The sequence below is a fragment of the Mustela putorius genome, unplaced genomic scaffold (genome assembly GCF_011764305.1).
Source record: "Mustela putorius furo isolate JIRA1106 unplaced genomic scaffold, ASM1176430v1.1 tig00000281_pilon_pilon_pilon, whole genome shotgun sequence".
Taxonomy (NCBI): domain Eukaryota; kingdom Metazoa; phylum Chordata; class Mammalia; order Carnivora; family Mustelidae; genus Mustela; species Mustela putorius.
In genome coordinates, this window is record NW_025421343.1 from 24,258,566 (window position 1) to 24,286,540 (window position 27,975).

General features: G+C 43.2%; 1 protein-coding gene across 8 annotated transcripts in view; it reads left to right on the top strand.

The window, feature by feature from the left end:
* The window catches only part of LTBP1 (latent transforming growth factor beta binding protein 1), a 399,079-nt gene that overhangs the window by 27,271 nt on the left and 343,833 nt on the right, over positions 1-27,975 (top strand). For all 8 annotated transcript variants that reach the window (XM_045079241.1, XM_045079243.1, XM_045079244.1 and 5 more), the window contains exon 3: positions 15,660-15,957. In XM_045079241.1, coding sequence (XP_044935176.1) covers positions 15,660-15,957 — 298 coding nt within the window. The remainder of the gene's footprint in view (positions 1-15,659; positions 15,958-27,975) is intronic.

The following is a 27,975-nucleotide window of genomic DNA, read 5'->3' on the forward strand; positions in this document are numbered from 1 at the left end:
GGGTCTCTCTCAGGTGGTTGCTTGGGCTTCCCCATAACCTGGTGGCTGGGTTCCAAGATGGAAGAAGTGTTGCTTCCTGGCCTTTTTAGTGCTCAGGTTCAGAGGTCTTAGAATGGTACTTCTGCATTTCTTTGGTTGGAACAGTCATAGACCCAGGTCAGATTTGGGGGTGTGCAGGTGGGATATAAACTCCACCTTTTGATGGGAAGAGAGGCATTTGCCACTAAGGAGGGGTGGAATTGTTTGGGGTCATCTTTAGAGACTAGCTGCCACAAAGAACCACAGTAGTCCTTTCTCTCTTTCTTCCTCCTTCCCACTCTGCAGAAGCCTGCTGCTGATCACAGTAGGAGCTGGTGATGAGCAATGGGAAGAAATCTAAGAAAAATGCCCCAAAATGGGTACTAGGAATACACTATTTTTAGGAGATTGTGGCTTAAGAATAAATGACTTCATAGTCTGCTAAATAGGTAGTTGTGAGAAATTCATGATTGTATTTTTTGCTTCATTAAAATCTCTGCTTCCAGAATTGTTTTGTAAAATTTCCTTATTTTCTTTCTCTTTATTAGGTTTTTCCAGAATGGATTAGAAAATTTAGCAGTTTCGGGGCACCTGGGTGGTCAGTGGGTTAAGCCTCTGCCTTTGGCTCAGGTCATGGTCTCAGGGTCCTGGGATCAAGCCCCACATCGGGTTCTCTGCTCATCAGGGAGCCTGCTTCCCCTTCTCTCTGCCTGCCTCTCTGCCTACTTGTGATCTCTCTCTCTGTGTCAAATAAGTAAAATCTTTAAGGAAAAAAAAAAAAGAAAAATTCAGCAGTTCCACTTTGTAAGAAAACAGGCAAACAAAATTACTATTAATAGAAGTTGGTTATATATGGAATATTTTGAACAATAGAATTACTTTGATTAAATCTTTAAAAACTTCTGTGACCGTACTGAAGAACAAAAGCATTAAGAATTTGGAAAGAGTAACACCCAGTTATCATCACTTAATAAGTCTGCATAATGTTTTAGAGAGAAATAAAATTGACGACTTCTAAAAAATAATCCTTGCTTTTAATAATTATTTAAATGTGTTTCCTAATGACGTAGTTTTTACTTCTGATCAGAGGTGGCAAATTATGGAAGAGACTTTAGAGATCCCTTAAATTAAAAGACAATTTAGATGCAGATGGAAAGGCAGGCCCACCATATGGGTAAAAGGAGCCACTAAACTAATTTCTCCAGCAGGATTTTGTAAATGAGAATGCTCTCTAAACAATTTTTGATTTTATATAGTAAGGTTTTGAAAAGAGAGCTTTTTCTTGCTCCTTTCAGCTGCTTGCTGATGAGCCCTCAGAGTCCACGGTTCTATTTCAGCTTGAATGCTGAAAATACTTCTATCACATTTCACAGTAAGAGAAGGACTCATTATTTACAAATACATCTTCTGCTGGGCAGCTTCTTTCCATTAGAGGAATGGCCTTAGAGTTCACCATGAGGCTTGACCATTTCTGTGCAGGACACAAGAACCGAATTACCATGGTCTCTGTATCAGGAGCCGTGTCCATAGCCTGTCCGATGTTTGCGTTCTGTCATGATGCTCGGGCATCAGTGACATTTGCAAGTGTTTTTATTTTAGCGAGGGAAGGCTCTGGCCTGGCTTGGGCTGTGTCTTCCAGGGTCTTCCCACTTTTGGTTATGTAAACTCCTAACATACCTTAAGAAATGCTGTCAAAATAAATGGTAATGTTTTTAAAAAAAATTTTATTTATTTATTTGACAGAGATCACAAGTAGACAGAGAGGTTGGCAGAGAGAGAGGGGGGAAGCAGGCTCCCCACTGAGCAGAGAGCCCAATGTGGGACCCAATCCCAGGACCCTGGGATCATGACCTGAGCTGAAGGCAGTGGCTTTAACCCACTGAGAAACCCAGGTGCCCGGTAAATGTAAAGTTCTAATAGTAGAAATAAAATTATATCCCAGATAGAGATATGATCTGTTTCTTAAAAGCTTCCTTGAAGGCTATTTTGGGGCACATGTGGGTTGAATTTGGTACATAGGGTAATAATATTAATAGCTGACACCTGTCTAGCGCTTCTCTGAACCAGGCACTGTTTTAAGTGGGCTTGGTTATAGTCATTTAATCAATATAGAAACCCTCTTTTTTTCTCATTCCCATTTCACAGATGGGAAAACTGAGTTGCCAAAACGGTCATAGAAACAAACCCAAAGATACACAGTCACCATCTCAGAGGGGCGTGGTTCGGGCTGTCTGGCTTTGGTGGGTTCTTTACCACTATGTGACACTCTGTAATCAAAGTAAAGTTTTCTTAGTCTTTTTTTCCCTTTATTTTAATCCAAGTTTCAGATACTCCAGTCTCATGTTGGCAGTCATTTTGGCCTTATAAAACTCATTTTTTATTGCTCTGATTTTTCAAAAAAGCTCCCCTTGTTTTAAGATATTTGGTTGATGAAAATAAAAGAAGTCAGCTTTTCAAACAGATTAAACATGTTAATAATAGAACAAGACCTATTACCCAATCATAGTATAAAAGAATAAGTTTTAAAGTAAAAAGTGTAAGTTCCAATATAGTAGAGTTACCATAAAGTCTCACATTTGGTGCTCTGTCTCACGTACTATTTCAGTTGTGGAAATTACAGCCCTTAAACATTTAAGCATGTTTAAACAAGCCCTTAAGTGAACTAACATTGCTTTTCCAAAAAGTATTGTTAATTTTTGCCATACTATAAAACAACAGGTTATTTTTGAAAATCTGGAAAGTATAATATGGCATAAACAAAATTAATAACATATAATATTACCACTCATAGGTAAATAAATCATGTTTACATTCAGGTATGTTTTTCTTCCCAGTCTTTATTCATGTGTTCATTTTTTCAACAATTATTATCTCCTATGTGCCAGACTATTTTATAGGCCTTGGGAAGGAGTAGTGACTAAAATAGTCTGTCTTGCCGTGGAGGGAAGAACAGAACGGACAATGAATAGAGAAATGTCTGGTAGGGATAAGTGCTTTGAAGAAATAGGAGGCAGAGGAAGGGACTAGAAAGAGGCCCAGAGGCTGCTGCTTGGGAGCACCTGGTCACAGGGGAGTCTGAGTGACGTGAGAAAGGCAGCTTGTACTGTCTGGGGGAGGAGATCCTGAGTGGGGTGTACCCAGCGCAAGAGCCCTGCAGTGGAAGCCGGTGTGCTGAGTGTATGGCGCTCCAGGAGTGCTGGGAAATGATGGGGGACACGTGGCAGAGACTCGCAGCCATAGAAATAAGAGCTTAGCATGGGTGAGATGGAAGCCGTGGAGGGTTTGGAGCAGAGCAGTGATGTTCTAACAGGATCTCCCTGGCTGTCCTGGTGAGCAAAGACTGCAGGGGACAAGGTGGCTAGAGGAAGGGTTTGAGGGAAGGTGGTGAGACACGGTTACATTCAGGGTGTATCGAAAGGTCGAGCTCCCAGGGTTTGAGATGGATGAGATGTGTGGTATGAGATAAAGAGAAGACTCAAATATGTCAGTTGGGTGTGACACGTTGAAATATTACCCTGTTCTAGTTCCCTTGCGGAGGTCCCAAGTTCCAGGTTCCCAGAATGTGACCCCCTTTGAGAAAATTATCACTGGAGGTGGGATCGGTTAAGAAGAGTTCCTACTGGGGTTGGGGGGGGTGGCGAATCCAGTATAACCGGTGTCCTTATGAAAGGGATAATTGGATGCAGACCCTCAGAGAGGGGAGACGTGATGGCACAGAGAGCTTCTCCAAGCAGCTTCTCTAAGCCAGGAAGGCCTGAGACTACCAGGAGCGAGGAGAGAAGCAGTGGGACAGATTTTCTCACCGCTGAGAAGAAACCAGCCGCTCTGACCCCTTGGTCTCCGACTTCTGTCTACAGAGCTGAGACAATGACTTTCTGCTTTTCCAGCCATCCAGTTTGTGGCACTTGGTGATAGCACCCCAGCAAACTCATGCACTCGGTGAGCACCTTGGTGAATGGTGGTGCTTTCCAAGGAGATGAATGCTGAAGGGGGGCCTCTTGTGGAGTTTGGGGTGGGCGGGGCGGGGGAGCCAGGCTATGCTGGGGTTGAGAAGTCTGTTGGCTCTCCACGTGGAGCTGTCGATGCGGCAGTTGAACAGGGATCTCTGCAGTTCAGATAGAAGGACCTGGCCTAGATCTAACTTTGGGTACAGTCTCTGTGGAAATCAGAACCACGGCCCTGGATGAGATCACCAGGAGAAGGGTCCAAGGACCAAGCAAGCCTTGGGCATTTTCAGCAGAGGCCAGGAAGGGGGAGAAATAGCCAGAGGGAGACTGAGGGGCTGGTGGTGTATGACCTCTCTGCTAAGGGAAGAGAGCGGTGAGGAAGGAGGGACTGATCCACTGTGGATCAGAGCACTGGCTGCCCTTGGCCAAGGACGAGAAAGCCCATTAGACGGGCAGCCCAGAGGCCACAGGCAACTCTGACAAGATCCAGTTCAGTGGACAGGGGGAGGTGCAAAGCTGACTGGAGTGAGTTCCAGAGTTAGTAGGAACTTTTTAATGTATTTCTTTTTATTCCATGCCGTTAAAAATGTCTTGGAAACATTGTTTTTTAATGACTTATCACATTCCATGACTTTTATCCGTTTGTTGTTATGGGTAAGATGTTTCTATTTTGTACTACTAAGGTGATTGTAATACTGTGGTGGCCGTATTTGGGTATCCGATTTCCTAGGTTAGGGATAGCAAAACACAAATCAAACAGGCACTAGTGTTTTTAGGTCTGAATCCGACAATATGGCCGATCTCTGTACAGAAGGTCTGTACCTGTGGACAGTCTTGTTGGCAGCGTGAGAGCTGACTTGTCTCCCTGCACGCCTCTCGTCCTTCTATTCCTGGGTTGACTGGGGCATCTGGAGCAGCGGTAGGTCACGCTGAAGATGATGGGCATCAGAGTTGTGTTCCTGATGTGTGGGATAACCTCTCTGCTGGTCACAATAAACCGTACTGTGGCAGAGTACTGGACACATGGATTTAAGAATAGCTTATAATTCCTTCCTCACCCTGCTGAGCCTGATCGCTAATGAAAAGTTGCTCTGGGGCCAGCAGAGTCCATTTTTATCTTGATTCATTAAGATCAACTTTTGGGACTTCATCAAGATCAAAAGCTTCTGCACAGCAAAGGAAGCAGTCAACAAAACAAAAAGGCAACCCACGGAATGGGAGAAGATATTTGCAAATGACAGTACAGACAAAAGATTGATATCCAGGATCTATAAAGAACTCCTTAAACTCAACACACACAAAACAGTCAGTCATATAAAAAAATGGGCAGAAGATATGAACAGACACTTCTCCAATGAAGACATACAAATGGCTATCTTGATTCATTAAAATCTTCATTTTTTTTTTGTTTTTTGTTTTTTTTTTTTTTGTTTTAAGATTTATTTATTTATTTGAAAGAGAGAGAGAGGGAGAGAATGAGGCCGGGAGGGACAGAGGGAGAGGTAGAGAGAGAATCCAGAGCCCAGTGAGGGTCTTAGTCCCAGGCCCCAGAAATCATGACCTGAATTGAAACCAAGATTCAGATGCCTAACCGACTGGGCCACCCCGGCGCCCCTGCATTTTGCTTCTTAATGGCCTTGTGGTAGGTTTCTCTGCTCACATTTGGCCCCACACTCCAGGGCCAGGCCTATATGTTACCCACTTCTCTCAGCTTTCACATCTGGTCCTAAGTTCATGATCTCAGGGAGGTCTTTCCTCATTTCCTAAATCCCATATGGGTGGGCCTCCCCTCTGTACCATCCTCTTTTTGAAATGCTTATAATAGTGATAATCACTGCTTCTGTCAGTCTTCTGCCTGGGCCATGAGTTTCCCAGGGTGGCGATGGCATGTTCTTGTGTGCCATTCTAGTCACAGGGCAGAGGATAGTGCCTGGTACAAAATGGAATGCAGGATTGCCACTCAGTGTTTGGTGCAGGGAAGGACCAAGAAGGCGCAGGTCAAACTTAGCAATTGGCCACAGGGCACCCAGCAAGGGTATAGGGTTGGGGTCGTTCAGACTCAGATCGGTGTGGCTCCAAAGCCCAGTATCCTCTGCTTCCATCCATAGGTGAGCTTGGGCAGGGGGATTTTCTCGCTCCTCCAGGAAACAAACCATTCAAAGAATTCTTTGTATCCTTTGCCGTCCCCTGGATACAATACATCAAAATATTTATCATTTACCCAACGAGGGCCCCTCATTTCTCATTCCTTCTATACCTTTGTACCAGCACATAACTATACAGTGATTTTTTTTTTTTTTTAATACTAATCTGTCCTAACTGGCCTCTGATCTTCTTGAGAGCACATTTGTCTCTTCATCTTTTTATCCACAGTTCTTGGCACGGCACTAGGATGTGGGTCTTAGTGTGTGAATGAGGAAAGAAGGATAATATGAAGGGATTAAAACACATTACAGATTTATGACTTAGAAATACGTGGTCTTTCTTCTAACGAACTGTAAAGATGTCAATTATAATCATACTCTATATGTGCATAATAGTTTACAGTCTGTAGAACTCAAGATTTGTCACAGACTTGTGACAGAACTCAAGGTTTATCACACATATGTACGAGCATTAGTGCACAAAACAAATCATACTGTTGGAGAAGGGGGTCAGTAACTCACAAAATAACATTGGGTTTTTATTCATAGTAACAGTATCCACATTTAAAAAACTTAACAGTATGACATTAAAATTCTAATTTTGAATGGCTGTAATAGCATACATGACTCGACCTGTGTGCTTCTTTTGGATTTTTCGTTGGCATAAATAACACTGCTGTGGCTGATTTATGTATGTGCCTAGTTATTTCCTTTTTTGACTATGAGAATACATTTCTAGAAACGAGGCTACTGAAATATTTGAAACCTATTGTTAAACTGCTTTCTGAAAATATTACTTTTATTTATATTATTACTTTTAGGGGACTTTAAAAAAACCTAGCCGAGTATTGTAGCTCCTCCTTTTTGTTTGTATTTCTTTTGATAATTTGGACATTACCCAACAGGTTTATTTACTAACTGCATTTTCTCTTGTCTTCATTGTCTGTTTCTGTCTTCCTTTCTTTTTTTCCCGTCCCAATTTTGGTCTTAATTTGTTCAGGACACCTTTTATCTTTTCTATGTAAGAGCATTTCCGGAACACTTTTTTCTGTTCTTTCTCTTCCTTTCGCAATTTTAAATGAAGTGTTTCTATGGTCTAAAACTGTAGATCTTTAACGTTGCTTTCTTTTCTTTTCTCACTGACTTAAAAAAAAAAAAGTTAAGAAACGTTAATAAAATGGCAGTAATAAGGCCAGAAACAGAACTCAGCAAAACTGCTGGTGGTTTTTCATTACATGACTTACGACTTAATTACGTTATATTCCATGAGTAGTTTCACCGTTCTTGATGGCATCAGGAGGACTGTGCTAGGCCTCTGCTGACCACCTATTTTAAATTAAATCACACAGTAACAAGCTACTCCTGCTGAGCTCAGGTTTCCAGAGCTTCCACCTTCCGGAACACAGCTCCCGGGGAATTAGGCAGATGGTAGCTCAGTACTTGACATCAAGGCATTAAACTCCTGAAAAAGCCAGGAGATGCTGCACATAACCTTTGTGACTTGTGTTCTGTGTAATTTGTGCACAACCATCCGACTGTCTGCTTGGGTAAGTTGTCACTTGAGATAGAGAGTGGATGACAAAAGCCAACAGGATAGGAAAGAGTGGGGAGAAAGGCCGGGCTAGTTGGCAGCCTGACCTGGAAAGAGGACCTGAACACATGCACATAAATCACTGCCCCCCACCCCGCACACCCCTACCTGAGGTACTTCTCACGGGTGTCCCTAAAGATGAAAACCCACAAGGTTTAGTATATGTGTTGGTGCTTGGTTCCCCTACCAGAAAATGCGGTGATGGGGAATTCTTCCTTATTCCATGAGGCTGGATAGAAAAGGCATCAGGATGTTATGCTAATGTTTTTTGTCTCTTGAGGGATTCGGAGGACGCTGACCCCGAGACATTTGCAAGGCAAACACAGCATTTATTTGGGTTTGGTACAAGGAGCAGACAAAGTTAGACTAAAATGTGTGACCTCATGCTAGGTTTCTTGTGATCTGATATCACTTAGTGTTGTTGAATAACTTCAAAGGGCAGCTGGGAATTACTGTGAAGACACACACAGCAAAGCCATTTCTCACCTGCTGTCTCTGATCACAGAAGACACAGTGAGACTCCCATTTCTCTGCGGGACACATGCAGGAGACATGCTACAACTTGTCTGGAGAGAAAAGCGAGGGGGTAGAGAGTCCTCCTGTTGGCCCTGTGTGGGCCGGGACGAGTTTTAAATATAACGAAGAGTTACTTTTTTTAGAATTAAAAGCAGTAGAGGCCGAACCTCAGGGCATGGGTTCTTTCCTAAAAATACAGTCGTCGAACTTTTAAGGAACATTAGGATCCGCTTGTCAACCGGAGTAGGAGTCAAATAGGGAAGATATAGGCGAGTATTTGTTTAGGGTAGAACTTGAGAATTTGTTTCAAATGACGAAAAGATGTTTTCAGAGGCTTGCTCTGGCCTCCAGGTTACAGTAAAATTTTGTCGTATGTCCTCTTCACCCCTGTCTTAATGTCAGCTTTCCGCAAGCCCAGGCTCTGCGGTCTGAGCTCATCATCATGACGGCAGTTTCTGACTCTGACCTGCCTCGTCCTCGTGAGCTCCGCCTCGCCCCCTGTGTAAGGAACAGGTGTTCACTGCCTTTAGTTCTTAATTGCCTTCTGTCGCATTGTTTTTTTTTAAAAATTCTTTTGATTTTGAAAAATAAAGTATGCAGAAAAGTACAAAGGGTACAGTCGTAAATCCCGATTTATGTACTACACACAGCTAATACAGGTAAGCTCGTTGTCTTATGTGCTGCTCTTCTTTCCTTTAAGAAAAAAACTCTAGTAAAGTGATTTATTTTCTTCTCTAGTATTGTTCTGCTTCTTTCTTTCTTTTTTTTTTTTTTTTTAAAGATTTTATTTATTTGACAGACATAGATCAGAAGTAGGCAGAGAGGCAGGCAGAGAGAGAGGAGGAAGCAGGCTCCCCGCTGAGCAGAGAGCCCGATGGGGAGCTCGATCCCAGGATCCTGGGATCATGACCTGAGCTGAAGTTAGAGGCTTCAACCCACTGAACCACCCAGGTGTCCCTTCTGCTGCTTTCTAAGAGGTGATCACAGTCACGAATTTAGTGTGAATCCAGTACCTTTTTATGCTTTTGTTGATTTCCTACGTCTATAAAAATGATTAGCATTTTATATATTTTAAAAATTGCATGGATACTTATAATATCAAAAAGAGTATCACAAAGTAGCATCATGTAATTTACTTTCCCCGTGAATGTTATTTTCAAGATCCCTCCATGCGGCTGGCTGTAGACCTGGATCACGATTTTACTTGCTTTCTAGTGTTTCATTGTACAAATATACCACAGTTTATCAATGCCAGTACTTTCCTACTGTTCATGGTGTGCAGTGAACATTGCTTGAATACATGACAGTCTAGAAGTGCGATTGCTGGCCCTTAGGGTTTTCACATTAGAACCTTACTGAACACTGCCAAACTGCTCTTTGCAGAGCTGAATGTAAAATAACCCGTGAGCATTATATAAGAGTTCCCATCTCCCTCTATCTTTGCTAACACCGGGTGATGACAGACTTACTGCCAGTCTCTGGACTGTAGAACTGCATCCCAATGTTGTTTTGGTCTGCAGTTCTCAGATAATGGGAGAGGTTGAATATATTTTCACATTTATTTGTCACTCCCATTTCATGATCTGTGAAAAACTAATTCATATCTTTTGTCCATTTTGGGGGCATTTCCTTTGATTTTTAGGAATTCTTGATCTATCTGGTTATAATCTTTTGTTAAATCTATCGCAAGTGTCTTTGTCATCTGTCTTTCAATTTTGTATGTAGTGTCTTTTAAATTATGTTCTAGTCAAGTTTGGGGCACCTGGGTGACTTAGTTGGTTAAGCATCTGACTCTTGATTTTCCTTCAGGTCGTGATCTCAGGATGTGAGATTGAGCCCCACGTCAGGGTCTGGACTGGGCATGGAGTCTACTACTTAAGATTCTCTCTCTCTGGATATAGTCAGGCTCATCAATCCTTTTTGATTTTTACTTCCTGTTTCAGGTTTGAGAAATTCTTCCTTACCCCGAATCATGAAGAGGTTCTGTCAGATTTTCATCTAAAGTTTTTAAAGGTCTAGAATGTATATTTCTTATGTGGGTAGGGTTCAGATTTTAATTCTTTTAGGTGAATGTCTGTTTTCCAAGGCCATTACGTAGCCCAGTGCTTTTCTACAGATTTGTTGTGTCACCATCTTGTTGCAAGACTCTATGTTTTCGTCCATTTCTAACCTTTATATTACACTGTATTGATCTGTTTCTCTATCTCTGAACCAGTTCCACATTATTGCTTATAATAGTTTGTAGAGTCTTTGTATTTACATAGACATTTTACTTAAATTGAAAATTTACTTAAATTGAAAATAATGATAAACTTGTGTCTTCCTTCTGGTTCTGAGACCTTTCATTTCTTTTTCTTCATGTGTCCTGGTGGCTGGAACCTGCAACACAACATTAGCTATTGGAGGTTATGGTAGGCATTTAGACCTTAGGTCTCCCACTTTGATAGGAAGGCCTCTACAGCTTCCTTCTATTACTTGCTGTAGGTTCTGGTATGCTGTTTGTTGTGGGATTTGGTGTAGGTACTCTTTACCAGAACAAGGAAATCCCCTTGTATTCCTAGTTGGCTCACAATTTTTGTTATTATGAGTAGTGATGGATTTTAATGGAAGACTTTCTGCATTCATTGGGATAAGTTCTCGTTTGATTTTTTTAACACGGGGAATTCCATAGACAGGATTTGCTGACATTAAAGCCATCCTGTATTTCTGGAATTCTGCTTGCTCTTCTGTTTTTCAAATACTAATATTTTATTTAGGTATTTTGTATCTGTGTTCTTAACTGATATGTGTGTTAGTTTCCTTTCATGTACTGTTCTTGCCTGATATTAACATTGAAGTCTTCCTATCCTCTTTATTTATTTTTTTAACTTACATTTTAGTTAAACTACAGTGTAGTATTGGTTTCTGGAGTAGACTTCAGTGACTCAGCCCTTAAATACAACATCCAGGGCTCATCACATCAGGTGTCCTTTTTTATTTATTTACTTATTTATATAAAGATTTTATTTATTTATTTGACAGACAGAGATTACAAGTAGGCAGAGAGGCAGGCAGAGAGAGAAAGGAGGAAGCAGGCTCCCTGCTGAGCAGAGAGCCGATGCAGGGCTCCATCCCAGGACCCTGGGATCATGACCTAAGCTGAAGGCAGAGGACGAGCTTGCAGGCTTGTGTTTTAGGACAGGGCACCGTGTGCAGAAGCAAGGAGTGGTGGGCTTCTGCAGAGATGGGCCGACGGCAGTAGGGTTAGAAAGGGGGTCCGGGCAGGTGTAGAGGGTCTTAAATGTGTCTCATGGGCAGCTAACAATGCTGAAAGCTTTTGAATGAAGGAGAAAAAGTCTAAAGAGCTGCATTTTACGAAACCCAGTCTGTGAGCAAGTCTGGATTAGGATTTTGCTCGTTTGGCTGCACATTGCAATTACCTGGAGACTTTAAAAAAGCAAAAAGCAAAAACCAGAACTGATGTTTGAGCTCCTCCCCCAGAGATTTTGGTTCAGAGCCTGGCATTAGCCTTGGGTTTTGAGAGTTTTAAAAACTCCCCAGGAGATTCTAATGGGCGGCTAAGCCTGAGGACCGAGGCCCAAGCTGCTGGTAAGATCTTGATGTAGTGTTTTCTCATTGTGTTGAACCACTTCTGGCTGGGCCAATGCAGAATCCACTGGTGGAAAAAGTATTTTTAAAGTGCTTCTGTAACATTTATTTATAATATTCCACATACTTGAGTGCCTTGGTTAGAATAACCGTTTTTTACATTGCTACAGATTTTTACATTGGAAGTAAATGGTGACAAACTTTTGGAAGGGACCTATAATCATCTTGGGAATTTGGTCCTAGGGAGAGTTTTTAAATTTTTTTGCATTAAAAATAAAAGGGCAACAATGTAAAACAAACACATTTATCACAGCAAGAATTCAATAAAATAAATGGAACTGTAGTGTGCAAACACCAAATTTGCCCTTATAAAAATATACCTCCTAATGTATGGAATTGTTGAACCACTATACTCTACACCTGAAGATACTATAACACTGGGGGCACCTGGGTGGCTCAGTGGGTTAAGCCACTGCCTTTGGCTCAGGTCATGATCTCAGGGTCCTGGGATCGAGCCCTGCATTGGGCTCTCTGCTCAGCAGGGAGCCTGCTTCCCTCTCTCTCTCTCTCTCTGCCTGCCTCTCTGCTACTTGTGATCTCTCTCTGTCAAATAAATTAAAAAAAAAATCTTAAAAAAAAAAGATAACGATAACACTGTATGCTAATGATAGTGGAATTAAAAAAAAAAAAATCCTCAAAGACTGGCTGGTGGAAGAGTGCCAGTTTCGAAACACTGTATGCCTGTCCGTGGTTTTCACACTTGACGATGCATCTGCCTCATGTAGAAGACAGTCAGACTGCTGGACTGCCGTTTCCGATTCGCGGGCCCCGGGGCGGCCGAGAATGTGCATTCCTAGAGGGCTTCCGCAGGCGGCTGCTGGGTCCCGCCACCACACTTTGGGAAGCAAGAACCACGCCTGCGTGAGGTCCCAGTTCCGAGAAAAAATGGCTTGATAAAATGTGGTTGCAGGACATGCGTTTTGTTTATCTTTTCATGTCAGGTGAGGGGTTTATCTTGGCAATTAGGGACTGTGTCCCCCAAACTCCCTGCCCCAGGTTGAGCCAGCCCCGACTGTCTGCGTGCTCCAGGAAGCTGCTTCTAGAGCCTTCCTGGGGTAGGTGGAAAAGAACATTGTGTAGTCGTTCTCCATGCTGTTCTTTCAACATTTACTGCAAAAGGGTGATAGTGTATCCAGAAACACTACTATAGAACACGTTCTTTCTCTTACAGTAGAACATTTTTTGTAAATTTGTTGAAATTTTTTTCCCTGCCTCCCACACTCTACCAAATTTGAAGAGTTAAAAAAAAATCTCTACCCATCACGACTTCCGATCCATCCACGTCCTCCTCCTAAAGGCAGGCTCTTGTTGTATACTCTCAGTGGTATTCTGGAAGATTACATGATTGGCCCCTATCTAGGTACCAGCTTTTGTCAGCTGCTCTGTGCAGCCTTCCTGCTCGATGAGGGGACATTTGCAGTACACCTTGGTTGGGAGGAGAAGCGGAAATCATTCTCAGATGTTCAAATGAAACATGTTTCTAATTGAAAGCATGAAGAGAATGTGTACGTGAGAGTGCCTGGGGGGTGATCTCTGGTGCAGGAGCAGCTTCGAAAGCCCAGTCCTGTTCTCCCTCGTGGCTACTTCTGTGCTCTCTGGGTGGAGCCCATTTCCATTCTTGTGACATTCCATAAATAACCATGGCGGAGGAGGGACCCAGTGGTCATCAGTTGGCCAAGAACATGCTGATAAGTTAGAATCCTGAACCCTGGAAGTGCATAGTTTTGGGCTTTGAATTCTGGAAGCCTAATTTGGTAAGAGCTCTTCAGGACCATTTTAGAAAAAAGCAGTTACTGCCCTCCTCTTGCCCCCAAACACGTACAGGTGCAGAGGCCAAGTTAAATAACTTTCCCCAAGGTCTTCAAAGGAGTTGACTGCATTTTTCGTTGCTTTTTAAGAATCCTTTCACACTTTTGGGAAATTTGTCAGCCTAGTATTCTGACACTTGATGGTCATTTCTTATCATTATTTGCTATCACTAATATGAATCATATTGTATGACAATGGGAAAAGTATCTTCTCTCTTTTATAGAGGATCAGGAGATTGAAGGGCTTTTAGGTCTTGGTCATTCAGCTTCTCCATAACTCAGCCTCCTCTGGTTCATGTCCCTCATCTATTTTGTAAAAATTCATGTGGTCTGAATCCGGCATTGAATTTTATAGGGATTTGTAGTGTGATCTGCCTGAGGACCAAGAGTTAAAGTTAAAAGTGGACTGATAAAAAAATCAGTTGGCGTAAATCAGAGCATTTGGACAAATAAAGAAGAAACTGAAGGAATCCTGTCCATCAGCCTATAACATCAACCTAATACACCTAATAAAATTTAAGTCTGTAACCGCTAGACAACTCTAGTACCTTGCCTATGATGAAATCCGCTTACCTCAGGTCAGTGATTCGGAATACTTGCATCCTATCGGATAGGAGATAAAGAGCTCATTTCTTTTTGGTTGCCTCCCGTTGTAACATGAGGAATGGTGTACAGGGCCCTGGCTTTTAAAAACAAAAGTATGAAAGTGTATGTTGGATCCTTCTCCATCTGTGCATCCTTCTGCCCTGTAAAAACAAGAAAGTGGGTTGGACTACATTTCTCAGTCACTCCAAGCTCTGATAGCTTATGTCAGATGAAGTCTGTTGCACCTTTGGGGGTTTGAGGTGGAAATTGTTTTTTTGTTTTGTTTTGTTTGTTTGTTTGTTTTGCTGAGTCTTATTTGGATACCTAAAATTGACACAGAGCACAGTTTAAGAAAAGGGCAAAGCACTTTCTTAAGTTTTTCCTTTGTTTCTAATGCATTTCTGAGCGGCACTGTGATAGAGTGGTTGGAATGATGATGTTGTAGCCAGGTCACTTGGATTCAATTCCCAGCTCTTCTGTTTACTCACAATCGTGTGACCTTTGGCAAGTTACATAACCCCTGGGTGTCTGTTTCTTCCAACAGTTAAATAGGCAAAATAAAACATCTATTTACAGCAGTTGCAGGGGGATTAAATTTGTCGATACCTCATGAGAACAGTGCCTAGCACAGAGAACGTCATTAATAAATATGAGCTATCGTCATCGTTGTCATTGCCATCTTGTTTTGTCTAAAAGTATTTTTTGTTTTTGAGAGGCAGTGTGAGTGGTGGTGGGAGAGGGACAGAGAGAACCTTAATCATGTTCCTGACACAGGGCTTGAGCTCACGGCCTTGAGATTATGACCTGAGCCCAAACCAAGAGTTGGAAGCTTAGCCAACCAAGCCAGTAAGGCACCCCTCCATTGTGGTTTTTTTTTTTTTTTTAATTTTTAAAAAAGATTTTATATATTTATTTGACAGAAAGACACAGTGAGAGAGGGAACACAAGCAGGAGAGTGGGAGAGGGAGAAGTAGGCTTCCTGCTAAACAGGGAGCCTGATGTGGGGCTTGATATGGGAACTCTGGAATCATGACCTGACTTGAAGGCAGTTGCTTAACTGACTGAGCCACCCAGGTGCCCCTTCATCATGTTTTTAAATACAGTTTTATTTTTGGGGGGAAAAATACTAGTGCTAATGTGAAGGCTTTGGAAGAATTTGTGAAGTCTACAAAACTTTTCTTTTTTAAAGATTTTATTTATTTATTTGACAGACAGAAATCAGAAGTAGGCAGAGGGGGGGGGGAGCAGGCTCCCCGCTGAGCAGAGAGCCTGATGCAGGGCTCGATCCCAGGACCCAGAGATCTTGACCTGGGCTGAAAGCAGAGGCTTTGACCCCCTGAGCCACCCAAGTGCCCCTACAAAGCTTTTCTTCAAAGTCGTGTCTTCTGTTGTCTTTCTGCAGCAAGCTGTGTTCCACCGTGCCAGAATGGAGGGATGTGTCTCCGGCCTCAACTCTGTGTGTGTAAACCGGGGACCAAGGGCAAAGCCTGTGAAACCATAGCTGCCCAGGACACCTCGTCACCAGGCTTTGGAGGTCAGAGTCCCGGGGCTGCTTCCTCCTGGGTCCCTCCTGAGCAAGCAGCAAAGCGCACTTCACTGAAGAAGGCAGACAGTCTACCACGAGTCAGTCCGGTGGCCCAGATGACCTTGACCCTCAAGCCGAAGCCTTCAGTGGGACTGTCCCAGCAGATTCATTCTCAGTGAGTGTTTCAGGAGCACCTTCATTATTGTCCTGGATGCATGGCTTTCCGTCACTCTGCTTGTTCTGCACAATTTGCTGAAATCACTTGGATAATAACGTCTTCTCTTGTCTTAAGGTTGACACATCAAGTCTCTTAACCATATTTGGTGGGTGTGTTTAGCCTCTGCAGGGAAGACTGACCATAAACATAAACCAAAGCCTTAGAGAGGACTAGGGGAGTCAAGGTGAGACAGGATACCAGAGATAGATGCTTGCGATGCAGTCGTGAGTTAAAAAATTCTTCTTCTTTAGTGGGGCGGGGGAAGTGTCTAGAGTTTTGAAATAATTTAAGAAGAGAAACAGGATGGAAGTTTGCAAAGGCACATGGAAATGGCAAGAACGCCGCACTGCACAGAGAAGGTATTCAAGTGAGCGGGAACCCTGGGAAAGAGCATTTCTCAACCTCGGTAGCAGGTTAAGTGTCTCTTCTAGTAACACCATGTTTACGTCCCAGTTGCCACCCAGGTCCATTTTTGGTGAATGAGCTTGTGTTCTATTTATGGGAACGTGGTTTTTTTCTTAGCGTTTGGAAGTAAGTGCCATTCTGCACACAATGAGGACTCCTGGATAAGACTGCTTATCCCTGCCCTCCTCTGAGCCGCCGGGGGAGCAGCTCCTCACCGCCCAGCGGCCTTACGTCCATTGTTTCCTTCTAATTAGCTCCTCCACACGGATAACAAGACACAGAATGTACTGCAACTCTCACTTGTCATTTGTCTAGGAATGTAAAATACAGGAAGTTCTCCACTTGAAAATGGGCTTGACCCAGCGGTTCATTTGTAAGTCATTGCTGGGAATTTGGAATACTTTCCCCCCCTGGAGACAGCTTCCACATGGTGACTGGTATCCAGGCAGCCCACAGGAGTTATTTAATCTGCTAGTATAGATGAAATTACCCTAATTTATACTTCCCCTTCAAGCAGGCCACCTACTGTCCCAGCTGAGTGGGGTCCTCATACTTTTTCCTCTCTCTTCTTCTTCCCTCCTCACCGTTCTGTTTTTCTTTCATTTTTCTCTCTAATTCTTCTTGTCCTTCTGTTCTACCGTGATAAGCAGATGCGGGGGCTAGTTGGAAAGCTGACCATGTTGCTAGCATTTCCTTTGGAGAATGAAGCCCGTGACAAGGATTGGCAGGTCCGGTGAATCCGTAGTCATGGCTCACTCTGTGTCAGGGACTCTTTCAAGTGCTTTGCCTGTATTCTGAATTTACAACACACAGGGACCCCATAAGGTGGGTACTATGATGAACCCCATTTTACAGATATGGAAACTGAGGCTGTACAGAGTGGTTATGTAATATGTATCCCTTAATAAATGGATAATATTCACACATGTTAGGGTGTAGATAGAGGCATTTAGGACTCACATCTGTGCCCTGAAGTAGAGGGTGGCAACTTTTTCTGCAAAGGGCCAGGTAATAAATATTTTCAGCTTTGTGATGGCTTCTGTTGTAGCTTCTCAACTCTGCTGTTGTAGATGCGGCCATAGATGACGCGTAAATGAACGGGTGTGACCGATCCAATAAAACTTATGATAGACACTGAAATTTGAATTTCATATAAATCTCACATGTCACCCCATATTCTTCTTTTGTTTCTTTTTCCCCCCTCAACCATTAAAAAAATGTAAGTGTATAAGAATTCTTAGCTTGTGGCTCATACCAAAACAGGCTGTGGGCCAGCTTTGGCCTGTGAGCTGTGCTTTACTGACCTTTTCTCTAAAAAGGGCCAGAACGTGAATGGAACTGTGTGTCCTTGAAATGAAGCAAAGCTTTGATGATCTCCTAGCTAGACATCTCTTTTCCAGCATTGGTGTGGATCTTAAAAACAAAGAACAATTCTGTGTAGAACCATGCCTTGGCAATCAAGAGTCAGGTTACCATGCATCGCAATTATTTTTTTCTTGCATTACTACTTACATAAACTGTGAAGTAATTTACAAGCGATAGCATTCATCTTGAATATCACCGTCTCTTGTTACAGTTTGACCCTCTGTGATGTGTATATATAGGTTGTTAGTAAGAACCATATGTCAGAAGTCAGATAAAGGAGGAACTTTTTCTTTCTTTTTTTGGTAGCAGCCGTATAATTTAGACAAGAATGTTGTGAGTCAAAGAGGTGGCTAAGGTTTCAGCTGAAACACGGCTTTGGAAAAATAAGTCAGTAGATAAATTTGCTTCAGAGGCTTCATCTGCTGAATGAAGACACTTTTTACCCTGATGTTGTTACAGGGTGTGTGTGCGTGGGTGTGCCTCCAGTGTGCTTTTGGGTAAGGCGACGGGATAGCCTGAGGCACTAGCAATTCTGACAGTTTCTTAATAAACTTCTATAGCTTGCCCTGTTAGTTGGGCACTGCAAGGGGTACTAAGAGGTACACGATCCAGTTCTGCTTTTAAGGAACTTTTGAAATGATGGATGAGCTATAACTTTCGAGGGACACAAAGTCAGGGGGGCAGCTGGCCCGTGGATGATTTTAGATAATGACCGAATCACCTGAAACCCTATTTAATCAAACCGCCAAAGAACACATACGATGGGACCAATTTCTACTGCTTTTGGGAGATGTAACAATTCTTAAGTTAGCTTTTATTTATTTATTTATTTTTAAGATTGCCTACTTTAGGGGAGTTTCAAGGTTTTGTGTTATTTTAATCTACTGAGGGAGGAGATTGATTAAGCTTCCTTGAGGTGCTTGTAGACATAAAGATAGCTAAAATATCAAAATGTGTATTTAGTGTTCTACTCATTCTGTGGCATTTGAAGCCCTTCAGTCTTGATCATTTATTCCCCAAGCTGTTAAACTGAGCGCATGCTAGGTACCACACATGCTGGGTACAGAATGAGCAGATGAACAAAATGTGTGCTTTCCTGGAGTTCAAGGTCTCCAAGGAGGGAGACAATTGCACTTGGCGTAATTAAACCATTATGACAATTGCCATGGTGAAAATTGCAGTGAGGGGCCAGAAGTGCTGGGTGGGTGCAGGGTAGGATGGCGTGGGGGCTCTGGTGATCTTAATAGGCTGTCAGGGAAAACCCACTTGAGAAGATGACCTTCAAGCAAAGGCCTGAAGGAAGTGAGAGCATGAACCCTGAAGAAGGGTGTGTGCTATTACTTAACCCTGCTGTGTAAAACAGATCACCTCAAAACTCTACAGCCTAAAGCAGTAAACATTTATTGTCCGACCGTCTCTATAGATGAGGAACCCCAGAGAGTTGTGGCTCAGTGTCTTGCATGAGGTTCCATTCCATAAGGGCGGCTCAACTAGGGCTGGAGTTTACTCACTCCCCTGGCTGTTAGAAGGAGGCTTCCCTTCCTCTCAGCAGGGAGCTCTCTGAGAACCGCCTGAGGGTCCTCACAGCATGGCCGCTGGCTCCCTCCAAGATTAGCGATCCCCTGCTGGAGAGAGCAAGGAGAAAGCCACAGAGCCTTTGTAGTCTTTAGCCTTGAAAATACACACCTTCACTCCCACTGTATTCTCCTCATTAGGAATGAGTCTAAGTCAGATGTACCCTCAAAGGGAGTGAAATTAAGTTGCTCTGCTTGAAGGGACAAATATCAAAGAATTTTAGGATGTATTTTAAAAAAGACCACATTTAGGATATGATTGGATTGGAACTTGATCTAGATGTAGACCAGTGGTAATAAAAGGTTGTAAGGATTGGTTGAAAAACTAAGTTAAACACTTAAGATCTTAACAAAACAATTCCAAAAATTTATGACAAAGCAAAATAGAAAAAAAGAGGAAGGAATACAGAGGGAAACTATAGTTTAAAAGAGGCTTAAGAAACATGCTAATTAATAAAAATGTTTGGCCTATGTCTATCCTGATTAAAAAAAAAATGTAGGGGCGTCTGGGTGGCTCAGTGGGTTAAAGCCTCTGCCTTTGGCTCAGATCATGATCTCGGGGTCCTGGGATCGAGCCCCGCATCGGGCTCTCTGCTCAGCGGGGAGCCTGCTTCCCTTCCTCTGTCTCTCTGCCTGCCTTTCTGCCTACTTGTGATCTCTGTCAAATAAATAAAATCTTTAAAAAAAATGTAAGTAAAAGCAAAAAATGAGGTATAGGCGAATCATGAAAATGCTGACATTGACTGGAAACTTAGTGGTAGCAAAGGATGATTGTTAAATTGGGGGGCTGTGATGAAAACATTATAGTTCCGTAAGGAGAATGATGTTAAAAAGAATTCGCAGATGAAGTCCCATGCCGTCTGAGCTTTTTTTTTTTTTTTATTTTTTTATTTTTTATTTATTTGGCAGACAGAGATCACAAGTAAGCAGAGAGGCAGGCAGAGAGAGAGAGGAGGAAGCAGGCTCCCTGCTGAGCAGAGAGCCCGATGCAGGGCTTGATCCCAAGACCCTGGGATCATGACCTGAGCTAAAGGCAGAGGCTTTAACCCACTGAGCCACCCAGGCGCCCCACCGTCTGAGCTTTGATTGAAATTATTCAGTGGGTTGAGGTGTAGAGGTAGTGAGATTGGCCATGAAGGGATAATTATTGAAGGGGGATGATGGGGGTCCCTGGGGGTTTCTCACAGAGCTCTATTTTTGATGTTTTCTGTAACAACAATGATAGAACAAACCAAGAGAGAATGTCAAGTGGGAGGAACGTTGTTGGTTTTTTTTTTTTTTTTTTCCTGCCTTGGAAAATTAATCTGGCTGTAGTGTCTGCAGTGGATTAGCCAGAGAGGTCATTAGAGGATGGCTCTGTAACAGGTGTGAGGAAGGAGGTGAACTCAGGAGTGCCTGTACGTGAAAAACCTTGGCATGGCGTGAAATGTGGGAGGCAGAGGTGAAGAGGATTGGGTGTGATCCAAGCTTGGGACTGTGGGAGGAAGGAGGGATACGGAGGTCTTCCCATCCTGCTGTTTTTGAAGCTTTCTTCTGTAATATCATGGGTCTCCAAGATCTTTGAAGTGGTTGATCCTTAGTGAATGAATGGTCCCTGACAGAGCCTTATGGGTGAATAGCCGGGATCATTCTCTGTTCTGTTCTGTCAGGGACAAAAAGCAAGTGGGTGTCCATGGTTCACGGCAGGACCCTTGAGGAGCTCTTGGTTTTGAAAGACCCCGGCCAGGGCATTCTGGCAGTAGTCACTGCTGTAGATGGTCGTTTCATTCGTGCTCTTCGTGGAAGGTGTTCATTATTACGGTGTTCCTTTTTCCAGTTTTGGCAGGCCACATCACAGCTACTCTGTGAACTAAAGAAAAGACCAAAGGATGCCTCCTCCTCCTGTATGCAGATTTTGGCCGCCACTTCCGATTCTTTGAACTTCTTCTTGACCTTGGGAAATTCCGTATTAACGTTTCGGGTTACTCTCAGAGCGTATCCTATAGATGTTATCTGCATATGGCTCTCAGTATCTTTGTCGGAGAATTGCCACTGTTAGGTCACCGGTGCACCTCTAGTGTCTGTCTTTTGTCCTCTATGCAAAAAGGTGTTAATGCTTATAAGTTGTGGTGGAGAGATTCCACAAAGGAGAAAAATTCAAAATTGTTCAGTGTTCCAGAACTTTTTCATCACCTGTCAGTATCATTATTCACATATATATTGAAGTGACCCATAAAAGTTTGCTGTCAGTCCTCTGCATTGCTCACCGAGACTGTTTGGACTTGTGTAAAATGTTGTCCTTGTTAATCATGATGGATGTTATAGTCACTGACCATGGAACCACACGGGGAGGTTGTGAGGGCCAGTCTTTAGCTGCTGATGTCTTTTTGTCACTAGAGAAGGTTGGTACAAATGACCGCTACTTTGCCAAGTGGGAGCTGTTATCTCTACGGTATAAAGAGGAAGCACTTTTGCGGGAGACACTGTACCCTGTCCCCTCTCTTGGAGCTTGAGAAGGAAGTCTGGTTTCACTCAGGATATGGATGTCAAATCTATCTGGGGAGCTCACATGTGTCTCATCTTTTTTTTCTTCCCTGATGATGGCTATTTTCATCATCTTGTGGTGTCCTGATGTTGGAGAGGATGGTGGTTAGTTTCCCTGGAAAAATCCTGTCTTGTCTCAGTTCAGGTGAGGGGACTGCATTTATCTAATGGCATTAACTTTCCCTCTTTTTCATTCTCTTCTTCCCAGGGATGTGGTGAAGAGAAAGGAACCAAATGAGCCAATGTTCTTTTAAAAGACAGGAGTAATTCAAATGCATTCTATATTTATCAAGTGAGCTCATAGTATGCCAGATATTTTCTAAATATAGGCAAGGCCCTTTAGAATCCACATTGACATGATGGGTTCCACTTTCCAAGTTCTTGAGAACTCAATACTTTGCATTTACCATGGGTTAGTGGATAGGAGGCAGTGCAGTGCTGAGTGGTATCTGTGCCGGGGAGAAGAGGGTGCTGTGCTGTCCTTTATCTTTGCCTCATTCTTACCTTCCTGTCACTGTGGTTGTGAGTCTTAAAAAAAAAAAAAAAGCCCAAACCCCCAAATTATATGCCATGATATCTATAAGCTTGGGGGGCTTAGTATAATGTTCTTTCTTTCCAGTACTTCTCCTACTTAACAACAACAACAACAATGAAATGTAAGCTCCTTCCCTTTATTTGGGTTTCCTCATGCTACCCTGAAAGGAGGGGGGAACCTCATTATAAAACTACACCAACAGGGTGCCTGGGTGGCTCAGTTGATTGGGCGACTGCCTTCAGCTCAGGTCATGATCTCAGGATCCTGGAGTTCCAGGATCGAATCCCACATCAGGCTCCCTTCCCAGCAGGGAGTCTGCTTCTCTCGCTGACCTCTCTCCTCTCCTCCCTTACGCTGTCTCTCTCTCTAATAAATAAATAAATAAGAAAAATATAAAAAGAACCAAAACTACACCAACAGTTAAAACTTTGGGGAGAAGTTTTAAACTTTTGTAGCATAAAAATTGAGATTGGGATCTTACCTAAACTTATGAAAGAAGTCAAGGAAATGGTCAGTACTTAAATGGGCAGTTTCCCCAAATGATCTCTCAACCTAGAGGTGGGGGACCTTGCTCAGTCTTGACCCTCACCTCCTACTCTGCTGATCGTCCCATGGGACTCCTTTCTGTGCTTCCTTTACCCTCTGTTATTATAACACTCACTGCACAGTTTTTCATCTCTTTACCGCCATAGGTACACAGAAGGGCTTTGATAAATGTTGAATACATTTTTTTTTAGTTTTTTCCTAGAGGAAAAAAATAAGGTCTAAGTCCTTGTGTGAGTATTGTCTCATGAATACCTACTTGTATTGCAAGGAGTTACCTTTTGCTCTTGGAATAATGCTCTTTGCCTTTGTAAAGCCCAAAATGCTTTGCAGAGGTACTTTGCATTTCTGTTGTGTCTGATCCACCTAACATGTCTATGCAATGAAGGTCTTGATCCTACGTGATGGTGTGGGAGAAAAGGCAGAGTGGCAGAAAGTTGATGAAAAGGAGCTCAATCCAAGGATTTTAGTGTATGTTTTATGACACTGTAGGGATGGGTTGAGAACTCATAGTTTGAACCAGTGATTGCTTTTATCATTTTATATGTGTATTTTAAACTTAAAAAATTGAAGTTTAATTGAGATCACATACATAGAGTCCACAAATCAAAAGTGCATTAAGCCTAGCGATTATCCCAAAGTGATAACACGCTCCTGTATCACCCATGTCAGAGTAGAACATGCCAGAACCACGTAAGCCCCCATGTTCCTAGATCTGCTGTCTCCCTAGTTCCCAAAGGGAGCTGCTGTCTTGACGTCTAACACCAGAAATCCAGCTTTTCAACAGCATATCTATCAATGAATCATCTAGTGCATGTTTTTTCACCCCTTGTTATGTCTCAGATTCGTCTGTGTGGTTGCGTGCGGCTGGAGTTCATAGGGCCAGTGCCAGAGACTACTGGATGTTTAGAGTTTTTCTAGTTTTTGATTCTTGGGAATAAGGCTGTGGAGGTGGGTATGTGTGGGAATTCCAGAAGATGACCTTCGTGAATTCATCAGAAAAACATGCCCAGCGGGACATAACCTTGTCAAGGTTTGAGAAGGACTTTATGAGCCATTGTACAGTGTATGCTCATATTAGGATCACCTGTTGGTCAGCACTATTTTGTTTGTCAGCACTTAGGGAAAATGGTGAGGTGAGATGGTGTTTGAGGCCCTGGAAGCAGGGCACCTTTTCTCTTGAGTGGGACTTGGTAGGAGGACGGAACTGTGGGATGGGGATGGGAGAGGGAGGGGCGGGAGGTGACTTGTGCATTGCCCTGTCTGCACCCCACTGCGTCCCATGAGGAAGGCTGCGCCAGGAGTAGTTTCGAGATAGAACCAGCACCTGGCTGGGTTTAAGTTCTGGTGAAAGGTACATAAGGAACTGGAAACTCAAAAATGTGCAGTTAAAAAGGGCAGGTGTGCAATGATGTGGATGGAACCAGAGGGTATTATGCTGAGCAAAATAAGTCAATCAGAGAAAGACAATTCTCATATGATCTCCCTGATATGAGGAGTTTGAGAGGCAGGGTAGGGGATTTGGAGGCTAGGGGGAAGGAAATAATGAAGCAGGATTGGATTGGGAGGGAGACAAGCAATAAGAGACTCTTAATCTCACAAAACAAACTGAGGTTTGCTGAGGGGTGGGGTGTTAGGGAGAGGCTGGTTGGGTTATGGACACTGGGGAGGGCATGTGCTATGGTGAGTGCTGTGAAATGTGTAAGCCTGATGAGTCACAGACCTGTGCCCCTGGGGCAAATAATACATCATATGTTAATAAAAATAATTTTTTAAAAAAGGGCAGGTGCTAGGATAGAATTTGCTTTCCAGTTTCATTGGTAGAAATCAGGATGTTGTTTCAGTGTTTTATGCTGTCCCAGTTCTCTTTCATCTGCCTCTTCCTTCTTCCACTTTTAAGGACACTTGTAATTATATTGGGCTCCTCTGGATAATTCAGGATAACTTTCCCCATCTCAGAGTCAGCTGATAAGCAGCCTTAACTTCATTTGCAACTTTAATTTCCCTTTGCCAGGTACCCTAATATATTGACACGTTCTGGGTGTGAACATCTTTGAGGGGCTTGGTAAAATTATTTTGGTAATAATGCTAAAGCCATTATTCTGACTTCCAGAATATTTTCTTAAGGACTCAGCCTTGTTTTTGAGATCTTCCCTGATATTCAAGAGTGAACCATAGTCACAAGGGATAGTAACCACCAAGGCACCCTTCCATTAATAACTTAGCCAGACCTTATGACTCTGATAAAAGTTAGATTTAAGCATTTCACAGAGATTGAAGAAATAAATGTAGCCCCCACTGTTCTCTGAAATCTTGGGACCAGCACCCTCAGGCACGTGGTGACCGGAAGAGGGAAAAACCAAGAGCCTAGAGCTGTCCAGGAAGCAGGAGGGGCCCTGGTTCTCCTTATGCCCTTAGCCTTGTGGAGCTGGCATTGAAAAATCAGCACCAGTCACAAACAAGTACTTTTTGGCATACAACAGCCCCAAGTACTAGACAAGTGGCTTGGGGGCTCTGATTGCAGAGCTCTTGGTGGGGGGTGGGGGGTGGTTAGGAAGGGATGGGCAGACATGTAGAGGAGAGGGGAAAGAGCCAGGCATGTCCCTTCCTTCGACTGGAGCCCTTGAGCCTGATAATGAATTCCCCATAGGATTATTTTGTGTTGAAATAAATTTGTGCACCGGGAATGAATTAGTTGTCCAAGGACTTGTTGCAGTTGCTGATGGAACTGGGATGGAAACACACGTGAATCCCCTGATAAGCAGTTGGGGCCGATTGCAAATGGTGGACACATAGAACCCATGAGCTTTAGCTCTGGCCTGCATGGCTCATCCCAAACCGCAGAATGATTTTTAGCACCTGATTTTGGGTGTTGCCTAGATTACAGTAAAAATCCTTCTCTACATTTGGATATGTCTGGCATTCCATAGATACTGCCCGTGAATCTTTCTAAGGTGCCCCTAGGGTTGCACTAAATCCATTTTCCTTGGCTTAACAGTTTGTTTATGTTCAAGCAGCATATAGACTAAAATTGAAGACTAAACTTTTATTGCTGTTCTCTGCCCCAGCATCGCCTGGGATCAGAATAAAGAATCTGTAGAAAAAAAAAAAAAAAAAAACCCGAACCTGTAAGACGTATGTCCTCTGTGAGGGAGGTGATGAGCCCAACTCACGTTATAAAAAATAAGCATAAGAAGGAAATGAAAAAACAAGTTCATGTGTCTGGTAAACCTGCTTAGAGTTAGCATGTTTTCACTGTGGCTCTCAAGGTTGAGTATATTTTTGACCTTTTTATCTGTTCCTTGAATGCGTTAGAGATGACCTAGCAAAAAGAGCTGATCCTGTGGTCCCAGAGGCAGGAACTTTGAAGTGGAAAGAATGTCTCCTTAAACCCTGTGGAGAAAAGAAACCCTAGATTTCACCAACCCAGGGAAAAATGTCTGTCATTTTTCAGGACTGCTATTTCTGGACAAGATGTTTATGTGTTTGTGCAGGATAGCAGGAGGAACCGGGAAGACTGGATGAAATTAAACTGTGGATTGGGGAATGTTCCTATACCCGCTAGAGTTAGGTGGATTTTCCCATGAGTATGGTGGGAAGGCTCTGGCTGGCCCTGTGTTTCAGGTGCCTGGGATTTTATCAAGTATGAAGTCTGGTCCACAACTGGAGGATCTTTTCAAAATACAAGTCTCGTCTTGCCTTGCTCCACATAAGAGCCTGCCGTGGCTTCTCAGTGCTCTGAGGAGAAAGATGAGTTCTCCCCTCCTGGAACATCAGGCTCCCTGGTCTCATCTTGCACGCTATCTCCTAGTTGTCATCATACCCAGGCACTAGCCTGTCACCATGTCCCTGGCAGCTCCTTAACCCTGTCCACCTCTTTCCTGGCACATTGTCTGTCTGCAGTCTGCCCCCCTCCCTCGCCTGTGCTCCTCTTCCCTGCTAACACCTGCTCGTTTTCCTGCTTTCCATTTTCTCAGGGAAGCATTCCCTGACACCTCTGTTACTCCCTCAAAGATTCTGTCATACCATTTCCCCATCAGCATTCATTTCAGTTTGCGTGATTTATTCTTCTTGGCACAAGGCTTCCTCGGTGAATGCATAAATGCCGGTGATACTTGGACGGCTCTGGATCCAGAGGTCTGGCCATGCAGGAATGCAGATAGTAGCCCATCGGCTAAGCTGCCTCAGTTTCCTCCAAGTAATCTGAAGAGACCAGTTTAATGAGTCATTGAGGAGAGGAGGCAAAAGGTGACTCCATCAGCCCCCCCCATCTTAGCCAGCAGTTCTGCCCTGACAACCCCGCTCTTTGGTGGTGCTTCTAGGTGATGGTAAGACCCACTTGCTGTCTGTCTCTGACAATTACAGATTCTGTTTAGTTCTCTGGATCATCTCTTCTTGGCCTTTGCAAAGTTAGGTCTTCTCGCTCCTTGCACTTCTTCAGATGCCAACAACTCCTGAGAGGCACGTTAGCAAGTCGAAAAGGGACCACTAAGCCCAGGCAGCCAGTTTCTTGGGAAAATGACTGAAATGGACACTGAAAATCCATTTTATGAGCTTGAACTTCGTAGTCCTCATGAGTATTTAATGGAATATTAATTGATTTGCACCTTGATGGAAGATTGGGTGTAGTTCTCAAAAGCAAACAGGGAGGGGCAGGAAAACTTAATAATTTTTCATTTTGAGTTATTTTTTACTTAGACTGAAACCATTTTTCACTTAGAGTTCCTATGGTTCCAGAGCACATGATTCATGGAGTTGGCTCTCACCAAAATAAGGAAATATTTTATCAATATCAGTGTCTTTGAAAAGAATTACCCCTGGGATGCCTGGGTGGCTCAGTCATTAAGCATTTGCCTTGGGCTCAGGTCCTGATCCCGGGGTCCTGGGATTGAGCCCTGCATCGGGCTCTCTGCTCTGTGGGAAGCCTGTTTTCCCCTCTCCCACTCTCCCTGCTTGTGTTCCCTCTGTCGCTGTGTCTCTCTCTGTGAAATAAATTTTAAAAATCTTTAAAAAAGGAATCCTGGTTATTCG